This window comes from Myxocyprinus asiaticus, chromosome 19, assembly GCF_019703515.2.
Source record: "Myxocyprinus asiaticus isolate MX2 ecotype Aquarium Trade chromosome 19, UBuf_Myxa_2, whole genome shotgun sequence".
NCBI classification, from domain to species: Eukaryota; Metazoa; Chordata; class Actinopteri; order Cypriniformes; family Catostomidae; genus Myxocyprinus; species Myxocyprinus asiaticus.
The window spans coordinates 30,942,863-30,964,552 of NC_059362.1; the positions used below are offsets into that span (position 1 = coordinate 30,942,863).

At 41.0% G+C, this 21,690-nt stretch overlaps 1 protein-coding gene across 5 annotated transcripts in view; it reads left to right on the forward strand.

Annotated features, from left to right (window-relative positions):
• LOC127456703 (otoferlin-like) overlaps positions 1–21,690 on the forward strand; it is a 114,942-nt gene that overhangs the window by 59,429 nt on the left and 33,823 nt on the right. For 4 of the 5 annotated variants that reach the window (XM_051725197.1, XM_051725199.1, XM_051725200.1 and 1 more), the window contains exons 1-6: positions 6,307–6,340; positions 6,494–6,578; positions 6,756–6,915; positions 7,697–7,883; positions 20,204–20,390; positions 20,496–20,719. In XM_051725197.1, the coding sequence (XP_051581157.1) occupies positions 6,314–6,340; positions 6,494–6,578; positions 6,756–6,915; positions 7,697–7,883; positions 20,204–20,390; positions 20,496–20,719 (870 nt within the window). In that variant the 5' untranslated portion in view covers positions 6,307–6,313. Of the gene's footprint in view, positions 1–3,576; positions 3,632–4,649; positions 4,782–6,277; positions 6,341–6,493; positions 6,579–6,755; positions 6,916–7,696; positions 7,884–20,203; positions 20,391–20,495; positions 20,720–21,690 lie in introns of those variants that run through there. The other variant, XM_051725201.1, reaches the window with a different exon arrangement.

The following is a 21,690-nucleotide window of genomic DNA, read 5'->3' on the forward strand; positions in this document are numbered from 1 at the left end:
TGGGTTGCAACCAATCCTGGACCTGCGAGTACTGAACTGGGCTTTGCACAGACTCCCGTTCAAGATGCTGATGCAAAAGCGTATTCTAGTAAGCGTCCGGCATCAAGATTGGTTCGTGGTTGTAGACCTGAAGGACACATACTTCCACTTCTCGGTCTTACCTCAACACAGACCCTTCCTGCGGTTTGCCTTCGAAGGCCAGGCATACCAGTACAAAGTCCTCCCCTTCGGCCTGTCCCTGTCCCCTCGTGTCTTCACGATGGTCGCAGAGGCAGCCCTTGACCCGCTAAGGGAAGTGTGCATCCGCATCCTCAACTATCTCGATGACTGGCTGATCCTAGCTCACTCTCAAGAATTACTGTGCGCACACAGGGACCGCGTGCTTCAGCACCTCAGCCGACTGGGGTCAACTGGGAAAAGAGCAAGCTCTCCCTGGTTCAGAGCATGTCTTTTCTCGGTTTGGAGTTGGACTCAGTCTCGATAACAGTGAGCCTCACGAACGAGTGCGCACAGTCGGTGCTGAACTGTCTGAAGGTGTTCAGACGGAGAACAGCGGTTCCACTGAAACACTTTCAGAGGCTCCTGGGGCATATGGCATCCTCAGCGGCGGCCACACCGCTCAGGTTGATGCATATGAGACCGCTTCAGCACTGGCTTCGGACTCGAGTCCCGAGATGGGCATGGCGCTGCCTTTTCAGCCCTTGGACTGACCTGGCATTTCTACAGGCAGGTCTCCAGGCGTGTCGTGGTTACAACATATGCCTCCAAGACGGGCTGGGGCATATGCAATGGGCACACAGCCGCCGGCTCCTGGACTGGCCCACGGCTGCGTTGGTACATCAACTGCCTAGAGTTGTTGGCAGTACTGCTTGCCCTGCGGAGGTTTCGGCTATTGATCCAGGGCAAGCACGTGTTGGTCTGGTCGGACAACACAGCGATGGTAGCATACATCAACCGCCAAGGCAGTCTACACTCCCATTGCATGTCACAACTCGCCTGCCGTCTCCTCCTCTGGAGTCAGCAGCGCCTCAAGTCGCTACAAGCCATTCACATCCCGGGCGACCGTCACGTCAGACTCCACCCTCAGGTGGTCCAGCTGATTTGGAGTCGATTTGGTCAAGCACAGGTAGACCTGTTTGCTTCCCTGGAATCCTCCCACTGCCCGCTTTGGTACGCCCTGACTGAAGCACCTCTCGGTATAGATGTGTTGGCATACAGCTGGCCCCCTGGACTACACAAGTATGTGTTTCCCCCAGTGAGCCTACCTGAACAGGGAGGATGGAGAGCGAGTGGTCCACCCAGACATGGTTCTCGGATCTCACGCTTTCTCAGGGACGGGGCGCCATCTGGCACCCACGACCAGACCTCTGGAATCTCCATGTCTGGCCCTTGGATGGGACATGGAGGACTTAAGTGGCCTACCGCCCGCGGTGGTAGACACGATCAATTAGGCTAGGGCTCCCTCTACAAGGCGCACGACTTGATCATCAGGTTCCTGAGAGGCGCTAGGAGGTTGAACCCCTCTAGACCATGCCTCGTCCCCCCGTGGGACCTCTCTGTAGTCCTTCAGGGTCTACAGTGAGCTCCCTTTGAGCCCGTGGAGTCAGCTGAGCTTAAGGCACTCTCTTTGAAGACTGCCCTCCTGACTGCGCTCACTTCCATCAAGAGGGTAGGGGACCTGCAGGCATTCTCTGTCAGTGAATCATACCTGGAATTTGGTCCGGGTTACTCTCACGTGATCCTGAGACCCCAACCGGGCTATGTGCCCAAGGTTCCCACGACCCCTTTTAGGGATCAGGTGGTGAACCTGCAAGCACTGCCCCAGGAGGAGGCAGACCCAGCATTGGCGTTGCTGTGTCCGGTGCAAGCTTTACGCATCTATTTGGATCGTACGCAGAGCTTCAGAAGCTCCGAGCAGCTCTTTGTCTGCTTTGGTGTACAGCGGAAAGGAAGTGCTGTCTCCAAACAGAGGATCTCCCACTGGGTCATTGAAGCCATCACGATGGCATATCAGGCTCAGGACGTGCCACCACCTGTGGGGTTACGAGCCCACTCTACTTAGGGTTCCCAGTCAGTTAACAAATTCCACTCTTTTTGGGGAGAAAAGAGAAGGAAAAGAGGCCTCAGCTGAGCTAGCCAGTCCACCTATTCGTTGGGCAGTCGACTTGTTCCTGAAGGACTGTTCGACGCTCATAAATAACGTTGGGGGAGGTTACGTGGCGGCCTGGTGTGCTGGCTACGAGGCACACAGCAGTCTGCCCGACACACACCGCCACTTCAAGTAACACAGTTCAGTTAGTTGTGGCGTTTTGTATAGGGACCCCTAGTGTCACTACATCGACACAACGTAGAGTGAGTGACAGACAGAGAACGTCATGGTTACTTTCATAACCTCCGTTCCCTGATGGAGGGAACGAGACGTTGTGTCCCTCTTGCCACAATGCTGAACTACCTGCTGTAATGGCCAGGACCTTATCTTGGCTCCTCAGCACCAAACCTGAATGAGTGGTTGCATACCAGCTCCTTTTATACCCGTATGTCCGGGGGAGTGGCATACAAATTCCACTCGCCAATTCTCATTGGCCTTTTAAAAAAAGATCAGAGGTGTTTGGGGCTCCCAAGAGTGACCCCTAGTGTCACTACATCGACACAACGTCTCGTTCCCTCCATCAGGGACGGAGGTTACGAAAGTAACCATGACGTTTTCAGAGAATATATCTTTTTCTTATACGTACAGTACTGTGCAAAAGTTTTAGGCACTTGTGAAAAATGTTGCATAGTGAGGATGTCTTCAAAAATAATGACATAAATAGTTTTCATTTATCACTTAATGTCATACAAAGTCCTGTAAACATAAAAAAGCTAAATCAATATTCTGTGTGACCACCTTTGCCTTTAAAACAGCACCAATTCTCCTAGGTACACCTGGACACAGTTTTTCTTGGTTGCTGGCAGATAGGATGTTCCAAGCTTCTCTGAGAATTCACCACAGTTCTTCTATTTAGGCTGTCTCAATTGCTTCTGTCTCTTTATGTAATCTCAGACTGACACAATGTTCAGTGGGGGCTTTATGGGGGCCATGACATATCTTGCAGGGCTCCCTGTTTTTCTATTCTAATCTTTTCTATTTGCAAAAGTAATGTTTGGGAGTCTAACAATTATATTTGCTATTGACACACTAAAGCTGAAGATATAAATAACCATCTTAAGACAAATGCTTTTGTGAAACATCTTATGTGCCTAAGACATTTGCACAGTACTGTATATACAGTAATTTTCCTTATTCCTCTGTCAAATAGTTTTTTCTTCGTGTTGCATACATTTCATTTTGTAAGTAGTATGCATAGAACAACAACAAACAATTTGCCAATGCGGTAATAACTCAAATGATATTTTCTATGAAAACAAGTCTTATTATCTTATACAATGTTAAAGAATAAAAAAAAAGTACATTTATCTTGTTTTTAAGTAATACAATTTTATTAATAAAAAAAAAGTGATTAAGAAAATAATTTGTTGTTTTGAGTTTAAATGTTTTGTGTTTGTTGGAGTATGATCCTCCATTCATGTTTTCAGATCAAAGCCTGACATTAAGATGGAGCCCAGCTCAGGACGTCCAGTGGATTATCAGGTATGAAGAGAGACAAATGGGAAAAGACAGATACAAATAGTTCTGAGCAAACTTCCATTGGTGTTTATGGAGTTATGTTATGCAAAGCCTCACACAGCTGAATAACTTTCCAGCTTTCACACAGACAGTAACTGCATGGCCTTGAATTGCCAACCAGGTATGTAAACCAGTAGAGTTTATCCTTGAGTAGTGTATTCTGCTCAATGCCCTGAATATATTGTACAGAGCTGTCCCAAATAAACAACTAAGCCCTTAAACTTTAAGGTTTCAGAGAAGTCTTTGATGTTTACCAACTAATTTTCCTCTGCATAGCTGTTGTTTTGAGCAGTTCAATACAAATTAATTTCCATGCTGGCACTGAGTAATTATTTTACGATAAATGCATCCATAATGAATGTGTGCTGTGTGAGTGTTTTTAGGGTTTTTGCTTTATTTCTTTATGTCTAACAGTTCATGTTTTGCTGCAGGCTGGAAACTCCTTTAGCTTTCTCTTTCATTCACTAACTTTTGGGACCCTTTTGCAAAAAATAGTCACTGCAGCAATAAGCCCTTTTATTTTGTGCTTTCTTCTAGAACCCAGTTTCTTTTATTTTGTGGAGAGAAGTTTATTGAGTTTATAATGTTGCATGGAAATTCAGCTTTGGAGTGTAATAAAGGCATCACCAACGGGGAAAATGAGAGAGCAAGCAGTTTGGTTGTTCATTGAAACTGTACGATAGTAAATATGAAGTATACTGTAAGGGCTGTGCTCACAAGCTAAAATTACATGTTGACAAAGATTAGCTTTGGCATTTGTCCATATTCTGCCTTAGATCTGTACTTTTCAAAGATCAAATAGAATACAGTTGCTCATTTGTCATTTGATTCCCTTAAGCAATTTTATCTAATTGGTCCTCAAGGCTTATAAGGCATAACAGCTACAGTTCCTATGGTAACACAAACTCATCATACTTGATGAGCAACTAAGACTTGTTTTCTTCTCAAATACCTTCTTTTATGTTAAATGTCCTACTTGCAGATCAGTGTTACAGTAATTGAGGCCCGTCAGTTGATTGGTTTGAACATGGATCCAGTGGTGTGTGTGGAAATCGGAGAGGAGAAGAAGTACACATCCATGAAAGAGTCCACAAACTGTCCCTACTACAATGAGGTTATACTTACCTCCTCCACTGCTGAAATATCTGAGCAAAAGCTTTTCACTTGGCAGTTTAAAAGGCTGCTTGGCAGCTTCTTAGAGGGTAATTACACTTGGGTAATTTATGCATTGAATTAGAATAATAGAAATATAGACTTACATTATTTTGTGCATTAACTGTGTCCTTGTTAAATGGGACACGCTCCTTTTATCCACATGGAAAGTGTGGTTCAGGATATGGATGTAGGCTCTGTTAAATTAATGAGAATGTAAGTATTACTAATCATTTTTATATACTGACACACAAACAAAAACTAGTATTAACAGTGATTGTATCAGCACGCACTTCACTTCTACTTGATTTTGAAAATGTAATTCATTTATTGAAACACGAAAAAATTAAACCATAAATATTTCTAAATTCAAATTACACTTCAAACAAATGAAAATATAATCAAAATAACGAAGTGGTCAAAAAAATCAGACCAAATCCAAACATTTTACCCTCTCCAACTTCTCCACCGGTCCCTTTTGCAGTGACTTAAAAACAGGAAGAAAAATGCCAATGCAAATGAGATCATAAATACAATTGAAAATATAAATTAAATAATAATAATTGAAAAATAAAGCATGACCTGTAGATAGTTTAACACAAATCTCATATATTTTTGTTTCATAAAACGGCTATTGTCAGGGGCATAATTTGATGTTCCACAATATTTTCAGAGTTAGAACATGAACTTTACATATGCTACATATGCTTTACAAGCTTACAACTTTTCTCTGCCAAAACAGCACTACGTCAGCATGGGGAAAATGTGAAACATAACAGATGCTACCGAGTAATTGCATAGGGCTCACATCGTGCAATAAATAATAACAAATTAAGAAATGGATGTACGTTGCAGGAGAGATACAACTTTTTTATTCATTTTTTTGATGCAAATTGCCACCGAAACTGAAACTAAACAATGACAAAAAACGCAGCTGAAGTGCATGGACATATCTTACCTACCACAAGCCCTGAGGGGAAAAATACACAGCGTGCACACAAACAGACACATACACACACTGGGCAAAGTTACTTGGAATCAAATACTGTAATAAATCACATCTTTTAAATTGCCCAGCATTAGCATAATCGCAGAAGTGAACTTTGTTTTATTTGCATATGGCGTGGGAATTGAAGATTGGATATATATCTGTTTGGTGGAGACACATATATGTGGCCAAGTGTAAATGGAAAGTGCTCATTCAATTGGATAGCAATCCGATCAGTAAAAACGTATGAAGTGACCAAGTGTAAATACCCCCTATAGAGGGTCTAATGTAAATCAACTTAGAATCATCTACTGATGAGATGTACTTTTTCATGATAACTGCTCATATCAACACCTAAAAACATTAAGACAACAATTAGTCCAACAACATTGTTTAATAAGTGTTAATTTTATGTTATGAATTTGTTCAAACAATCTTTCATTTCCATATTTTTCCCTCTTTTCTAACAGTACTTTGTCTTCGACTTCCATGTGCCACCAGATGTCATGTTTGACAAAATCTTGAAAATCTCAGTGAGTAGATTAAGCATCTAACATTTATTTAGTGGCATATACACACCATTTCAGCATATGATTGTGTCTAGCATAAGAAATGTCAGTGATTGGAAACATACTGACTATGTTGAGTGAATTGTACTTCTGTTCTTCTTTCATGCAAAATTCAAGGTAATACATTCTAAAAACCTTCTACGAAGTGGCACCCTGGTGGGCACCTTCAAACTAGATGTTGGAACTGTTTACTCACAACCTGGTCAGTAACCATGGAAATGATAACAAGCAATTGTGCTTTGTAAATGTAATTTCATTCATTTAAAAAAAAAAGAAAGAAATGTATGCCAAGTCTGCATTTAATTAAAACAGAGATGCACAAATTAGACTGAAAATGTAATCTGTTGGTTGACTGTTAATTGATGCATGTCTCTAACAGAACATCAATTTCATCACAAATGGGCAATGCTGTCTGACCCTAATGACATTACAGCTGGGTGCAAAGGTTATGTTAAGTGTGACATTGCAGTCGTAGGAAAAGGAGACAACATCAAGACACCCCACAAGGCCAGTGAGACAGAAGAAGATGACATAGAGGGGTTAGTAACACAGATCTCTTCATTGATAAATGACAATAGGCCCTGTAGTGTTAGATTAAATAATATTGATTAAATAATATCTTTATGTTAGATATTTCAGAAGATTTTTATATACAAAAGATGCGTAATACAAAGTTCACCCTGCTGAATAGACCAGCTCAGCTGGCCACCCACTTATGTTGTGTTTTAGATGCTGGTCATCAGCAATGGGATACTGGTGTGCTTGTGTCCCCACCAGGCTTCTTAACTAGTTTAAAGACGAGTCAAAATAAATTTTTGTGGTAATCAACATTATGCCACAAATGCTGTCGATTAAGCTTAACTTGTATTAAACCTGGAGTATTCCTTTAAGCAGCAAGACTTCTCTGGTCAACCAGTTTTACCAGAAAGATCATGATGGTTGACGAGTTTCACCAGTTATGTTTTTCTAGTCCACCAGTTAAATCAGCACCAAATCTGCACTAAAACAGCAAAAACTAGAATGAAAGAAATCATGCTGATTTTTTCAGCAGGGACTTTAAAGGAAATTCAGACTGCATTCTACACCATCTAATGCGACAATAAATAGTTTACATGTCATGCAGTAAACAATGCCATAGGCCTTTATAAAATGTTTGTTAAGGACAAAAATAGCCTAATCAGTGCTTTTAGATATAGGCTACTAAACAGTGCCATAATGCTATAATTTCCATTCTACTTAATGTTTATTTATTTAGTGTATTTATTTATTTATGTTTGCATCATGTTGGTTCATTTTTCATGTCTCTTGAATATATTACAGGAATCTTTTATTGCCAGAGGGTGTTCCGTCAGAGAGACAGTGGGCTCGGTTCTATGTCAAGATTTATAGAGCTGAGGGGCTTCCTAAAATGAACACCAGCATCATGGCCAATGTGAAGAAAGCTTTTATTGGGGAGAACAGGGACCTTGTGGATCCTTATGTCCTGGTACAATTTGCAGGGCAAAAGGTAAGAAACACTGGATAACACACTCATTAAGAGATCTATAGTACAAAAGTCTTAGACACATAAGATGTTTCACAAAAACATTTTTCTTAAGATTAGGGGTGTGCAGCGAAGCCATTATCTGTATTTGTATCTGTATCTGTACATATGACAAAATAATCTGTATCTGTCTCTGTATTCAGCTAGAATTTGGTGTGGGCAGGACTTAAACCGAAAGTGCATCAAAACTAAATGAAACGCCCATTTTTAAGTGTTACTCTTACATTTATAGTTTATATTAATAAAATATGCCTTGTATATGCCTTTTAATAATAATAGCCTAATAATAATAATAACAACAACAATAATAATAATGTAATTATTATTATTATTAATATTATTATTATTAATATTATTATTTAAACAATATATTATTTTATTGTTTTTTGTTTTTTTTCTTACCAGATGAAGATGAATTTGTAGGCTACATTAACTGTGGAATATGTTGTTAACTTTGGTTTCTCCTGGTATTTCAGATATTAATAGCTGCATGGAACTGAATTTTCATTTGTCTGTGCATGTTCACATTATTCTGGAGGCAAGAGGAGTCAAGCAAAATGTGAAATGTCAAGCACACATTTTGCAGTGAATAATAAATACAAATTCAAACATTAAAAGAAATTAAAATAAAATCAATATAACCTACAAACAGGTGAAAGTACCATAAATCTATCAGGAATGTTTACGATAGGACACCATTATTTAGTTAAATAATAATAATAATATATAGCTGCAAGCAGCAATTATCGGGGCCAAGCACAGGAATGGCAAAAATTAGTGAAAATTGCATTTTTGTGAAGATTTTAGGCAAAATGCTCGAAAAGCAATGAATAGAATCACTTGTAATGTAATATCATTGTTCTTGGCATCAGCTAAAGAGTCTATCAATGATAGTTATTAGCATTTTTAGAAACATCATTATGATTTGATTACAAAATAAGCCTTGATGCAGCATGATACATCTTATCGTATTTCAATTATTTTATCAAAGTACTCAGATAGATGTGAACTCTTTTTTTCATTTCATAATAAAATTGATAAAACATTTAAATACAATAAATTAAAATTAAATTAATTCCTTACAAAATGTTGCAAATGTTTTCTTCTGTAGTTGTCATATAAACAGTCAGACAGTAAGTATACTGAAGAGCCAGTTTAGCCCATTAATTGGCATTGTCCCATATATACTTTTTTAGCATTTTTTACAGTTGAAGTCAGAAGTTTACATACACTTAGGCTGAAGTCATTAAAACTCATTTTTTTAACCACTCCACAGATTTCATATTAGGAAACTATAGTTTTGGCAAGTCGTTTAGGACATCTACTTTGTGCATGACACGAGTAATTTTTCCAATAATTATTGACAGACAGTGGGTCAGAAGTTTACATACACCAAGTTAACTGTGCCTTTAAGTAGCTTGGAAAATTCCAGAAAATGATGTCAAGCTTTTAGGCAATTAGCCAATTAGCTTCTGATAAGCTAATCAGCTAATTGGAGCCAATCTGAGGTGTACCTGTGGATGTATTTTAAGACCTACCTTCAAACTCAATGCCTCTTTGCTTGACATCATGGGAGATCTAAAGAAATCAGCCAAGACCTCAGAAAAAAATTGTGGACCTCCACAAGTCTGGTTCATCCTTGGGAGCAGTTTCCAAATGCCTGAAGGTACCACATTCATCTGTACAAACAATAGTACGCAAGTATAAATACCATAGGACCACGCAGCCATCATACCACACAGGAAAGAGATGCATTCTGTCTCCTAGAGATGAACGTAGTTTGGTGCAAAAAGGGCAAATCAATCCCAGAACAACAGCAAAGGACCTTGTGAAGATGCTGGAGGAAACAGGTAGACAAGTATCTATATCCACAGTAAAATGAGTCCTATCTTGACATAACCTGAAAGGCTACTCAGCACGGAAGAAGCCACAGCTCCAAAACCACCATAAAAAAGCCAGACTACAGTCTGCAAGTGCACATGGGGACAAAGATCTTACTTTTTGGAGAAATGTCCTCTGGTCTGATGAAACAAAAATTGAACTCTTTGGTCATAATGACCATTGTTATGTTTGGAGGAAAAAAGGTGAGGCTTGCAAGCTTAAGAACATCAACACAACCGTGAAGCATGGGGGTGGCAGCATCAGGTTGTGAGGTGCTTTGCTGCAGGAGGGAGTGGTGCACTTCACAAAATAAATGGCATCATGAGGAAGGAAAATTATGAGGATATATTGAAGCAACATCTCAAGACATCAGCCAGGAAGTTAAAGCTTGGTCACAAATCGGTCTTCCAAATGGACAATGACCCCAGGCATACCTCCAGAGTTGTGGCAAAATGGCTTGACAACAATGTCAAGGTATTGGAGTGGCCATCACAAAGCTCTGACCTTGACTATTCTTTTTTTACTCTGCAGAGTGAAGAAAGTGTTTTACTTAGTGATGGACTCGGCTTGAGTGACAATCTGTGACAGCACGCGCAGCTGTGTGAACTTCCGCTGTCATAAAAGTCCCATTCAATAATCTCTCAATTAATTACACATTAATTAAAATTAAACCCAATAATGTAACGGCAGGAACGCCGCCCATTGTAACGAAGTAAAAGTAAAAAAATGTCAATAGAAATTTACTTGAGTGAGAGTAAAAAGTACCCACTTCTAAATCTACTCTAAAAGTAAATTTTTCCCAAAAATTACTCAAGTGAATGTAATGGAGTAAATGTAGTGCGTTACTACCCACCGCTGACCATTACGCTCTGAGCTTTCTTCCATTTCTGATGACCGATCGGAGACGAAATCTAAAATTTTAACTGCTTCTTTCAATGGATCTATGCAAAAACAGTACAATCTAGCTAGATTTGAGTACTTTGGAATAAGTTCCATGCAGTTTTGAGGAGTAATAAACCCCAAACCGTCAGGAGCGCATATTCTGTATTTGGACTCATAGCAGCTATTAGGGATAGGCACGAGTACTCAAGTACTCAGGTACTCGGATGTGGCAGCAATGATCGATCATGAAAACGATGATCGAAGGTGATCACGCATGATGTGACTTTTCAATTAATTCAAAATTCAGTGACAATTACCTGACAACTAAACACAAATGTGTCAAAGAGGGAGCTTATTTAAAATTTTGAGATTGATTACGTTGTGGTTTTGAGGGGTACATTGATTGTCAAAGATACACTATATTGCCAAAAGTATTCGCTCACCCATCCAAATAATTGAATTCAGGTGTTCCAATCACTTCCATGGCCACAGGTGTATAAAATGAAGCACCTAGGCATGCAGACTGCTTCTACAAACATTTGTGAAAGAATGGGCCGCTCTCAGGAGCTCAGTGAATTCCAGCGTGGTACTGTGATAGGATGCCACCTGTGCAACAAGTCCAGTTGTGAAATTTCCTTGCTACTAAATATTCCACAGTCAACTGTCAGTGGTATTATAACAAAGTGGAAGCGATTGGGAATGACAGCAACTCAGTCACGAAGTGGTAGGCCACGTAAAATGACAGAGCGGGGTCAGCGGATGCTGAGGCACATAGTGCGCAGAGGTCGCCAACTTTCTGCAGAGTCAATCGCTACAGACCTCCAAAGTTCATGTGGCCTTCAGATTAGCTCAAGAACAGTGCGTAGAGAGCTTCATGGACTGGGTTTCCATGGCTGAGCAGCTGCATCCAAGCCATACATCACCAAGTGCAATGCAAAGCGTCGGATGCAGTGGTGTAAAGCACGCCGCCACTGGACTCTAGAGCAGTGGAGACGCGTTCTCTGGAGTGACGAATCACGCTTCTCCATCTGGCAATCTGATGGACGAGTCTGGGTTTGGCGGTTGCCAGGAGAACAGTACTTGTCTGACTGCATTGTGCCAACTGTGAAGTTTGGTGGAGGGGGATTATGGTGTGGGGTTGTTTTTCAGAAGCTGGGCTTGGCCCCTTAGTTCCAGTGAAAGGAACTCTGAATGCTTCAGCATACCAAGAGATTTTGGACAATTCCATGCTCCCAACTTTGTGGGAACAGTTTGGGGATGGCCCCTTCCTGTTCCAACATGACTGCGCACCAGTGCACAAAGCAAGGTCCATAAAGACATGGATGAGCGAGTTTGGTGTGGAAGAACTTGACTGGCCTGCACAGAGTCCTGACCTCAACCCGATAGAGCACCTTTGGGGATGAATTAGAGCGAAGACTGCGAGCTAGGCCTTCTCGTCCAACATCAGTGTCTGACCTCACAAATGCGCTTCTGGAAGAATGGTCAAAAATTCCCATAAACACACTCCTAAACCTTGTGGAAAGCCTTCCCAGAAGAGTTGAAGCTGGTATAGCTGCAAAGGGTGGGCCGACGTCATATTAAACCCCATGGATTAAGAATGGGATGTCACTTAAGTTCATATGTGTCTAAAGGCAGATGAGCGAATACTTTTGGCAATATAGTGTACCTCATAGCAACGAAACTGATACGACGCTACAATGCAATCGTTATGATAATCAAAACAAAGAGAGTGTAATTAACCGTGTTTTGAACACCTGTCTCTGCAAAACATTTGCTAAACACATTTTATTATCATTTAATATAAGAACTTTGACTCGTTAATGGATATTATTCAATAAAGTCCATTTTTGTCACTGACAGTAAACCTCTCTGCCCTAAGTGACGTAACACACACCTGCATCTCGTCGAAATGGGAGTTGAATATTCCCTCACCAATTTCCAAGTTCCAAGAAGTCCAAGATAAAATGTCATTCCGTTGCTCTTTCCCCAGTAGAAAGGTGGAAATTCAGACAATCCGAGCTGAATGGAATGCTTCATGAATCATTACAGCAACAACAATATGGAGCATTGCATCTTTCCCACAGGAGCGAACACTTGGACACACACACACACACCAGGCGCATGTGATAGTGGACTCAACGCATATACAGCAGAGACAGAGCACAGCTAAATGGTACAGAATGTAGCGTCTTCAAAACTGAAATTGATTTGAAAATAGACGGTTCAGACAGTCATGAAAAAACGTCATGGTTACTTGCGTAACCTCTGTTCCCTGATGGAGGGAACGAGACGTTGTGTCGATGTGGTGACACTAGGGGTCACTCTTGGGAGCCCGAGACACCTCTGGTCTTTGATAAAAGGCCAATGAAAATTGGCGAGTGGTATTTGCATGCCACTCCCCCTAACATACGGGTATAAAATGAGCTGGTATGCAACCACTCATTCAGGTTTTATGCTGAGGAGCCGAGACAAGGTCCGGCCATTTCAGCGGGTAGTTCAGCATTGTGGCAGGAGGGACACAACGTCTCGTTCCCTCCATCAGGGAATGGAGGTTACGCAAGTAACCATGACGTTCCCTATCTGTCACTCACTCGACGTTGTGTCGATGTAGTGAAACTAGGGGTCCCTATACAAAACGCCGCAACTGGCTGAACTATGTTACATGAACTGGCGGTGTGTGATGGGCAGACAACTGTGTACCTCATAGCCAGCGCACCAGGCCGACACGTAACCTCCCCCAACATAGTTATGAGTGTCGAACAGCCCTTTGGGGACAAGTCGACTACCCAAAAGATAGAGACAGGCTAGCCCAGTTGTGGCCTCTTTTCCCCTTCTTTTTTTCCACTCCCTAAGAAAAAGGGTGATTATCCAACTGGGCCAACAAGGTTTAGTTGGGGGGTGTCCCTCCCAAGGGGAGGCCACCACGGAGACCACACCTCGCCCACAGAGAGGGGGGATATTTAAGTGGAAAATATGTCACATGGTCTTGCCGATCATGTGGAGAAGTCTCATGGTAGGTCCTACCCAATGGGGAAGGAGTTACTACAAACATGGTGACTGTGTCAGAGGGGCCTCTGCCCAAGGAAGACGCAGTTTGCCAACAGGGAAACGAATTAGTGGAAGATATACATCGCATGGGGTTGCCTACAGGGAACTGCCACATGCAGAATACCTACCCCAGAACAGGGCTTTTAGTTAGCATGTGTACTGGGCCGGCAGCGAGTCTCTCCGAAAACTCGACTGCCACAGGGCTTGGAGGAAGTTAACCAGGGAACATAGTTTGTGAACACTACTGGGAGTTAATGCCGCACGTCTTCAGCTCAGAGGAGGTGAAAGGCGCTATGTGCAAGCGATACACCTGGCCGGCTATCCCGGGCTTATCCGCTTGTATTGCGTGCCACTACCCAGGACGAAACCGGTTCCACCCGGAGGTTGTAGAACCTCGCAAAGGTGTTGGGTGTTGCCCAGCCCGCTGCTCTGCAAATGTCTGTTAGAGAGGCACCCCTGGCCAGGGCCCAGGAGGCCGTTACATCCCTGGTAGAATGGGCTCGTAGCCCTACCGGGGGCATCACTTCCTGGGCATGATATGCCATAGCTATGGCATCAATGAGCCAGTGGGCGATCCTCTGCTTGGAGAGCAGACAAAGAGCTGCTCAGAGATCCTAAAACTCTGTGTGCGATCCAAATAGATGCGTAAAGCCCGCAGCGGACACAGCAACGACAGGGCTGGGTCTCCTCCTGGGGCAGCGCTCGCAGGTTCACCACCTGGTCCCTAAAAGGGGTCGTGGGAACCTTGGGCACATAGCCCGGTCGGGGTCTCAAGATCACATGAGAGTAGCCCGGACCAAATTCCAGGCACATTTCACTGACAGAGAACGCTTGCAGGTCTCCTACCCTCTTGATGGAAGTGAGCACAGTCAGCAGGGCAGTCTTCAAGGAGAGTGCTTTAAGCTCAGCAGACTGCAAAGGCTCAAAGGGGGCTCTCTGTAGACCCTGAAGAACTACAGAGAGGTCCCATGAGGGAACGAGGCACGGTCTGGAGGGGTTCAGCCTCCTGGCGCCTCTCAGGAACCTGATGATCAGGTCGTGCTTCCCTAAGGACTTACCGTTCACTGTGTCGTGGTGTGCTGCTATAGCGGCTACGTACACCATCAAGGTGGAAGGGGACAGCCACCCTCCCAACCTCTCCTGCAGGAAGAAAAGCACCGATCCGACTGTGCGTCTCTGGGGGTCTTCCCGTTGGGAAGAACACCACTTAGCGAACAGACGCCACATCAAGGCATACAGGTGCCTCGTAGAGGGGGCGGAGTGGCCACCGCTGAGGGTGCCATATGCCCCAGGAGCCTCTGAAAAAATTTCAGTGGAACCACTGCCCCCAAAATTAAATAATCCATAAAGGCTAAAGCATTGCAGAGATATAGGCTAACAATTGATTTGGAGTGCTCGTCGTCAAGTCATTTGTTTGTATAGTGCCTTTCACAACACACATCATTTCAAGGCAGCTTTACAGAAAATCATGCATTAACAAAAAATGAAACTGTAATATCTATTATGTCTTAGAGTCATTATTGTGTAGTTTGATAAAATACGATTGTGAATTGTGTTTAAAAATAAGTAATTAAATAATAATTGTATTTAGAAACCCAGTAAGCAAGCCGAAGACGACTGTGGCAAGGAACACAAAACTCAATAAGATGTTGGTTAATGGAGAAAAATAACCTTGGGAGAAACCAGGCCCACTGTGGGGGCCAGCTCCCCTCTGGCTAACATTATGAATATAATGCCAATATTACTTATGTATAGTGCAAGTCATGGTTTAAAATTATTAAACTAAGTAAGTGTTAAGGGTCAGTGTTTAAACAAAGATTTTGTAAGAACTGAAAGATTAATTACTAATGTCTTTGAAGTTCATCCTGGATTAACCGTAGAAGTTCACATAGATGCATTGTCCTTTGTTAGTTGGCTGATGAAGGCTTTTGTTGGCAATTAACTGATAGTCTGTATATTCCATTTCAAGAGTGTAGTCCATCATTAGACTGAGGTGATGCAGGCAGAGATCAGTGAGGTGCATCGCAGTTCAACCAGCTGTTAATTTCGGTGAGGTCTATCCTAAATCAAAGGTTCAGGCAATGGCATATGATGTATCCCATGTCTTATGGTTGGAGTTGGCATCAGTTCATCCTCTGAAGTCCATCGTAATAGACTGAAGTGATGTTTGGCTGGCACTGGCTGCATTTAGTCATCATCACTCAGAGACACGTAGCAGTGGAGTCCAGCACGAAGCAGGAATGGAGCTGGATCCAGCCAGTTCTGGTGACCTCAGGATAGGAGTCCCGAGGTTGAGACAGGGATACAAATAGAATAATATTAGCATAGATGCCATTCAATTTATTGCAGAGTTATAGATCATGATCAGTGTTTCTGGTTTCTTGTTCCGGCAGACCTAACTAAAGCAGCCTAATTGTGAAGGATTCTGAAGGATAAATGAGGTGTATGCCTGGCTAAATAGATGAGTCTTTAGTCTAGACTTAAACTCAGTGAGTGTGTCTGCATCTCAAACAGTGTTAGGGAGACTATTCCATAGTTAAGGAGCCAAATATGAAAAGGATCTACCTCCTTTTGTGGATTTTGATATTCTAGGAACTATTAACAGGCCAGAATTTTGCGATCGTAATGAACGTGATGGAATATAGCATGGTAGTGTAACGTTGGTGTCTAGGAGTGGATGAGGAAGAGATGAGATGCAGGAGTGGAATCTTTAAATTATAATAGTTGGAGTAGAATATTCGCTGGAGTGGAAACAAACTATTAAACGTAACACTTCTTAAACACAAAGTAGCACTTCATTAACTCAATGTAACACTTCAATAAATCTTAACATCTAAACATAACTCAACGAAACACTTCAAGGACTGATAAAGGAGTGGGCAAAACTAGAGGATATTTATACAAAAGGAACTAATGAGGGAATGGTATACAGGTGAGGATAAAAAGATGGAAGTGATGAGGGCAGTGCACTATGGGAAATGAAGTCCTGGGGAAAACTTCAAAATAAGAGTCCTTGAAGAGAATGAGGGAGACAGACTGTGACAGGTAGAAGGTCACTTAAGTACTGTGGAGCTAGCCCATTTAAAGCTTTGTACGTAGTTAACAGAATTTTAAAATTATTATGAAATTTAACAGGTAGCCAATGTAACGACGATAAAATGGGGCTAATATGATCATATTTCTTGGTTTTAGTCAGCACTCTGGCTGCTGAATTTTGAACCAATTGAAGTTTATTTACTGAACTTGCTGGACATCCTCCCAGTAATGCATTACAATAATCTAGTCTTGAGGTCATGAATGCATGAATTAGTTTCTCAGCATCAGCAACATAGAGCATGTGTCGTAATTTAGCAATATTTCTTAGGTGGAAGAATGCTGTTCTACAAACATTGGTAATTTGATTTTCAAAGGACAGATTGGTATAAAATATAATACCTAAGTTCTTCGCTGTTGAAGACAATGTAACAGTACATCCATCGAGAGTCAAATTATATTTTAACGGCTTGTTTTTAGAGGTTTTTGGTCCAATAAATAGTATCTCTGTTTTGAGGGAATTGAGTAGAAGGAACTTTCTGGCTATCCAATCTTTGATTTCATTGATACACTCTGCTAATTTGGAGAATTGTGAAATTTCATCAGGTTTTGAAGAGATATAAAGTTGGGTATCGTCAGCATAACAGTGGTAATTTATTCTATGATTCCTGATAATCGTCATCAAATTTCTTCTCAAATTATTCGAGAACGGTTTGAGAACTTTTTGTCAGCATGGTCTAAAGATGATCTGAGCCAAATTTGGTGAAAATCGGGCCAATCGTCTAGGTGTTTGAAAAAGTAGGTTTTCAATTAAATTAATAATGGCCGACAGGAAGTTTGGCCAACCATGACAAATGTGGTATCGTTAAACTTGGCTTGACCCAAGGAATCTATCAAGACCAGAGTCATAACAATAGGCTAAAATGATCAAAAGTTATTAGCATTTTTATATATTTAGTTATATTTTTTGACTACAAGGTGGCGCTGTCCTGAAACTTGTTGAGCACCTTCAGGGCATAGTGTCGATGACACATACTGAGTTTTGTAACGATACACCAATGTGTTTGTAAAATACAGCATTTTACAACAAAATTCAAAATGGCAGACATAGGCAAAATTGGTATCATTCGACATGGTATGCCCCACAAAATCTAAAGAGTCCAGTTTCGTGATTTTAGGACAAACCGTTCAGAAGTTATAAGCAAAAATAGCAGTTTTTTTATATTTCCTGACCCGTTGGGAGCACTACACCGGAACGCTGCAGGTCACCTTAGGGCATGATGGCTATGACACATACCAAGTTTTGTCACAATCGGTCAAAGTGTTGTGGAGATACAGCCACAAATTCAATTTTGTGCGTTCTTCGTTGAATTTGTTGAAGCGCCATTCAAAAACAGTTTGGTCTATCAAAATTCTTTTAATAACTTTATGTCTTGAGTGTCTCCAGATGGCGCACGTCAATTTTTGTGCAAATCGGGCTTACGGCCTAGGATGAGTTCGAAAAAGTAGGTTTTTCTGAAAATTCAAAATGGAAAATAGAGTCGGGCGGAAATTGAAACCATGGTATGCTTTTGACTCGACATGAGCTCAGGAATAGAATTAGAATTAGAATAGAAATAGAATTTTGTCTCTAGGACATATGGTTCGAAAGTTATTAGCATAAACAAGAGTGAAAATTTGAACTGTTGTTGGTGCTAGAGGGTTTGAGATAAAGGCTCCAAATTTACTATGGTAGCACTTCAGACTGTCCTTTACCTGTGTGCAAAATTTCATAACTTTCCCGCGAATGGTTCTATGGGCTGCCATAGGAACCATATACAGAATAATAATAATATTAATAAAAAGAACACTAAAAAACACAATTGGAGCCTACGCACATTCGATGCTTGGCCCCTAATAATAATAATTTTACATTTATATAGCGCCTTACCAGAGTTCAAGAACACTTAACATTTTCAAATTCAGCACAGTTTAAAGAAGAAGAAAAAAAGACGGAGCATGTTTCAGTTTCTTCGTTTTACATAAGCAGGAATATTACGAATAGATGAATACTCTATGGAACACTTAAACCTTTATGGAGCATTTATTTTTCGGAATAAAGTCTTAAGCAGTTAATAACCTTAATCATTGATGTGGATATAAATGTGGTCAACTTTAAGAGACAGAAAGATGAGCTCTGACATTAAATCACTTCAGGTCAGGAATTTAACATCGTGCTCAGGTTTAGGCTAAAAATAAATACACGAGAATCACGTGTGAATCGTGTGATACATTAACATGGACATTTCAAGAAGTGGAAAGTGTATAAGATGTCATATCTTAGTTAATGTTACACTTGATAAGCTCCAGACGTGAACAATTGACAGAGACCGCAAATGGAGTTAAGACCACGCCCATCAGATCTGAAATCACACAGTGCGCATTTTCATTCATAAGGTTTACACTTTAGAAATATTGGCTGCACAGATTCATAAATTCATTGTAATTTTGGATATGTTTATTAATCAGTCATACAAAAAAAAATGTATATTATTTGGATGAATCCATTATTCGTTTTGAAGTCATTATTCGTGCCTTTCCGAATAAGGTATTCAGCTTCGGGTACATCCCTACTTAAGATGGTTATTTATATCTTCAGTTTTAATGTGTCAATAGGAAATATACATTTTAGACTCCCAAACATTCCTTTTGCAAATAGAGTAGAATAGAATAGATGAACAGGGAGCCCTGCAACAGATAGCATGACCCCCACAGAGCCCCCCACTGAACATTGAGTCAGTCTGGGATTACATTAAGAGACAGAAGTAATTGAGACAGCCTAAATAGATAGAAGAACTGTGGCGAATTCTCCAAGAAGCTTGGAACATCCTGTCTGCCAACAACCAAGAAAAACCATTACCAGGTGTACCTAGGAGAATTGGTGATGTTTTGAAGGCAAATGTGGTCACAACAAATATTGATTTAGTTTTTTTTATTACGTTTACTGGACTGAGTGTGATGTTAACTTATCAATGAAAACTATTTGTCGTTTTTTTTTTTTTTAAGACATCCTCACTATGCAACATTTTTCACAAGTGCCTAAGACTTTTGCACAATACTGTATATTTATACTGGCCCATGTTTTATATATTGTATAATGCAAGAAGGTCTAAAATACCTGGAGAAAGGTATCAGTTAACATTCTTATTGGCAGGAAGTGTGCAACCTGCATGCTGCAACCTTTGCTTATGGGCACTCAGTTCTGAAAGAAATTGTCACGTCAATCACTCTGGAGTCACCAGAAAATGATCTCCTGAGAATGCTGATAGGCTGATGACACTACAAGAACGTGCACAGTTCCAAGCCCTTTACTGGTGTATGAGCTGAGATGTCAAATTTTTTTTTTCGATTTTCTTGTTTTAACTGAAAATGCAATTTCTCCTGTTTTTTTGTGTATGAAGGGTAAAACCTCAGTTCAGAAGAGCAGCTATGAGCCCATCTGGAATGAGCAAATAGTGTTCACGGAGATGTTCCCACCTTTGTGTAGGCGATTAAAAGTTCAGATACGTGATTCAGACAAGGTGAATGATGTTGCCATAGGAACACATTTCATCGATCTACGCAAGATTGCGAATGATGGAGACAAAGGTACCGACAATCTGTCCCAACACAACATTAACAGTTTAATGAATGTAGCAGTTGTACATCCATTAAACAGTGAATAGAATTGACTTCTCTTTTATTTCTACCCAGGGTTCTTGCCCACTATGGGTCCGGCCTGGGTGAATATGTATGGTTCCACCCGCAACTACACCCTGATGGATGAGCACCAGGACTTGAACGAGGGTCTAGGAGAGGGTGTATCCTTCAGGGCCCGCCTCCTCATTAGTATCACTGTGGAAATCTTAGACACCACCTCCGCAGACATAATGAGCTCTACTGAGGTACAAATGGAGCCAGTGTCCAACATCTCAGAGGTGAGAGTCCTTATTTCCTTTTTTTAAAGATTGAGTCAAAGGGATAGTTCACCCAAAATGAAAATTCTGTCATCATTTACTTGTCCTCATGTTGTTCCAAACTTGTGTGACTTCTTTCTTTCATGTAACACAAAAGTAATTATCTAGCAGAATGTCCAAGCTGTTCTTTTCCATATGATGAAAGTAAATGGTGACCATGGCTTTCCCTGGTCCCAATCCTTTGTCATTGTATGGAATAGAACATATATACTGGAACATACTGCTTAATATCATCTTTTGTGTTCCACAGATGAAATAAAGTCATAACTCAGATTTGGCACGACATAATGGTGACAGAATTTTCATTTTTGGGTGAACTATCCTTTTAAGGCATTATGACAGTTCTCTTGAAATCAGTATTGGATGCTCTATAAATGATACATAATTCTGCACTTACCTGGCTGTCACACATCTTGAAATTACACATTAATCATTTGCAAGCCAGCTGGTTCATTATAACTCATCTGTGTCCTTCTGATCCCCCATATGTCTAAATATCTGCACTATATCTAAAGACAAATGGATTACAAATCCGGATTTCACAAAATATTTAACTCCCCACTGGGAAATTACAAGCCCAAGATTTATGTCTTCAGACTAAAAGTAATTGAAGATGTGGGAGTTAAGTCCAGCTGTCTATGATTTTGTTTGGCCCTTGGGGCGTTATATATTGATTGTCGGAATGCATTTTGCTGAAAGGTAGGATTTGTTATCACACTTGATCTGGAGGCAAGCCTGCACAAAGTCACCTGATGTTAATAGTCTAAATTGCCTTTCATGGCCTGACTAACCTGGTTGGCATGAAGAATAGAGACATAAAATGTGTAAGTTAAAGATTTGTCAAGGCTGTGATCATTGACACAATACAGAGGAACTGGAAACTAACACAGATAATCAAATGTTCTCTTATTGATTAGGGTAGAGTTTAAAAA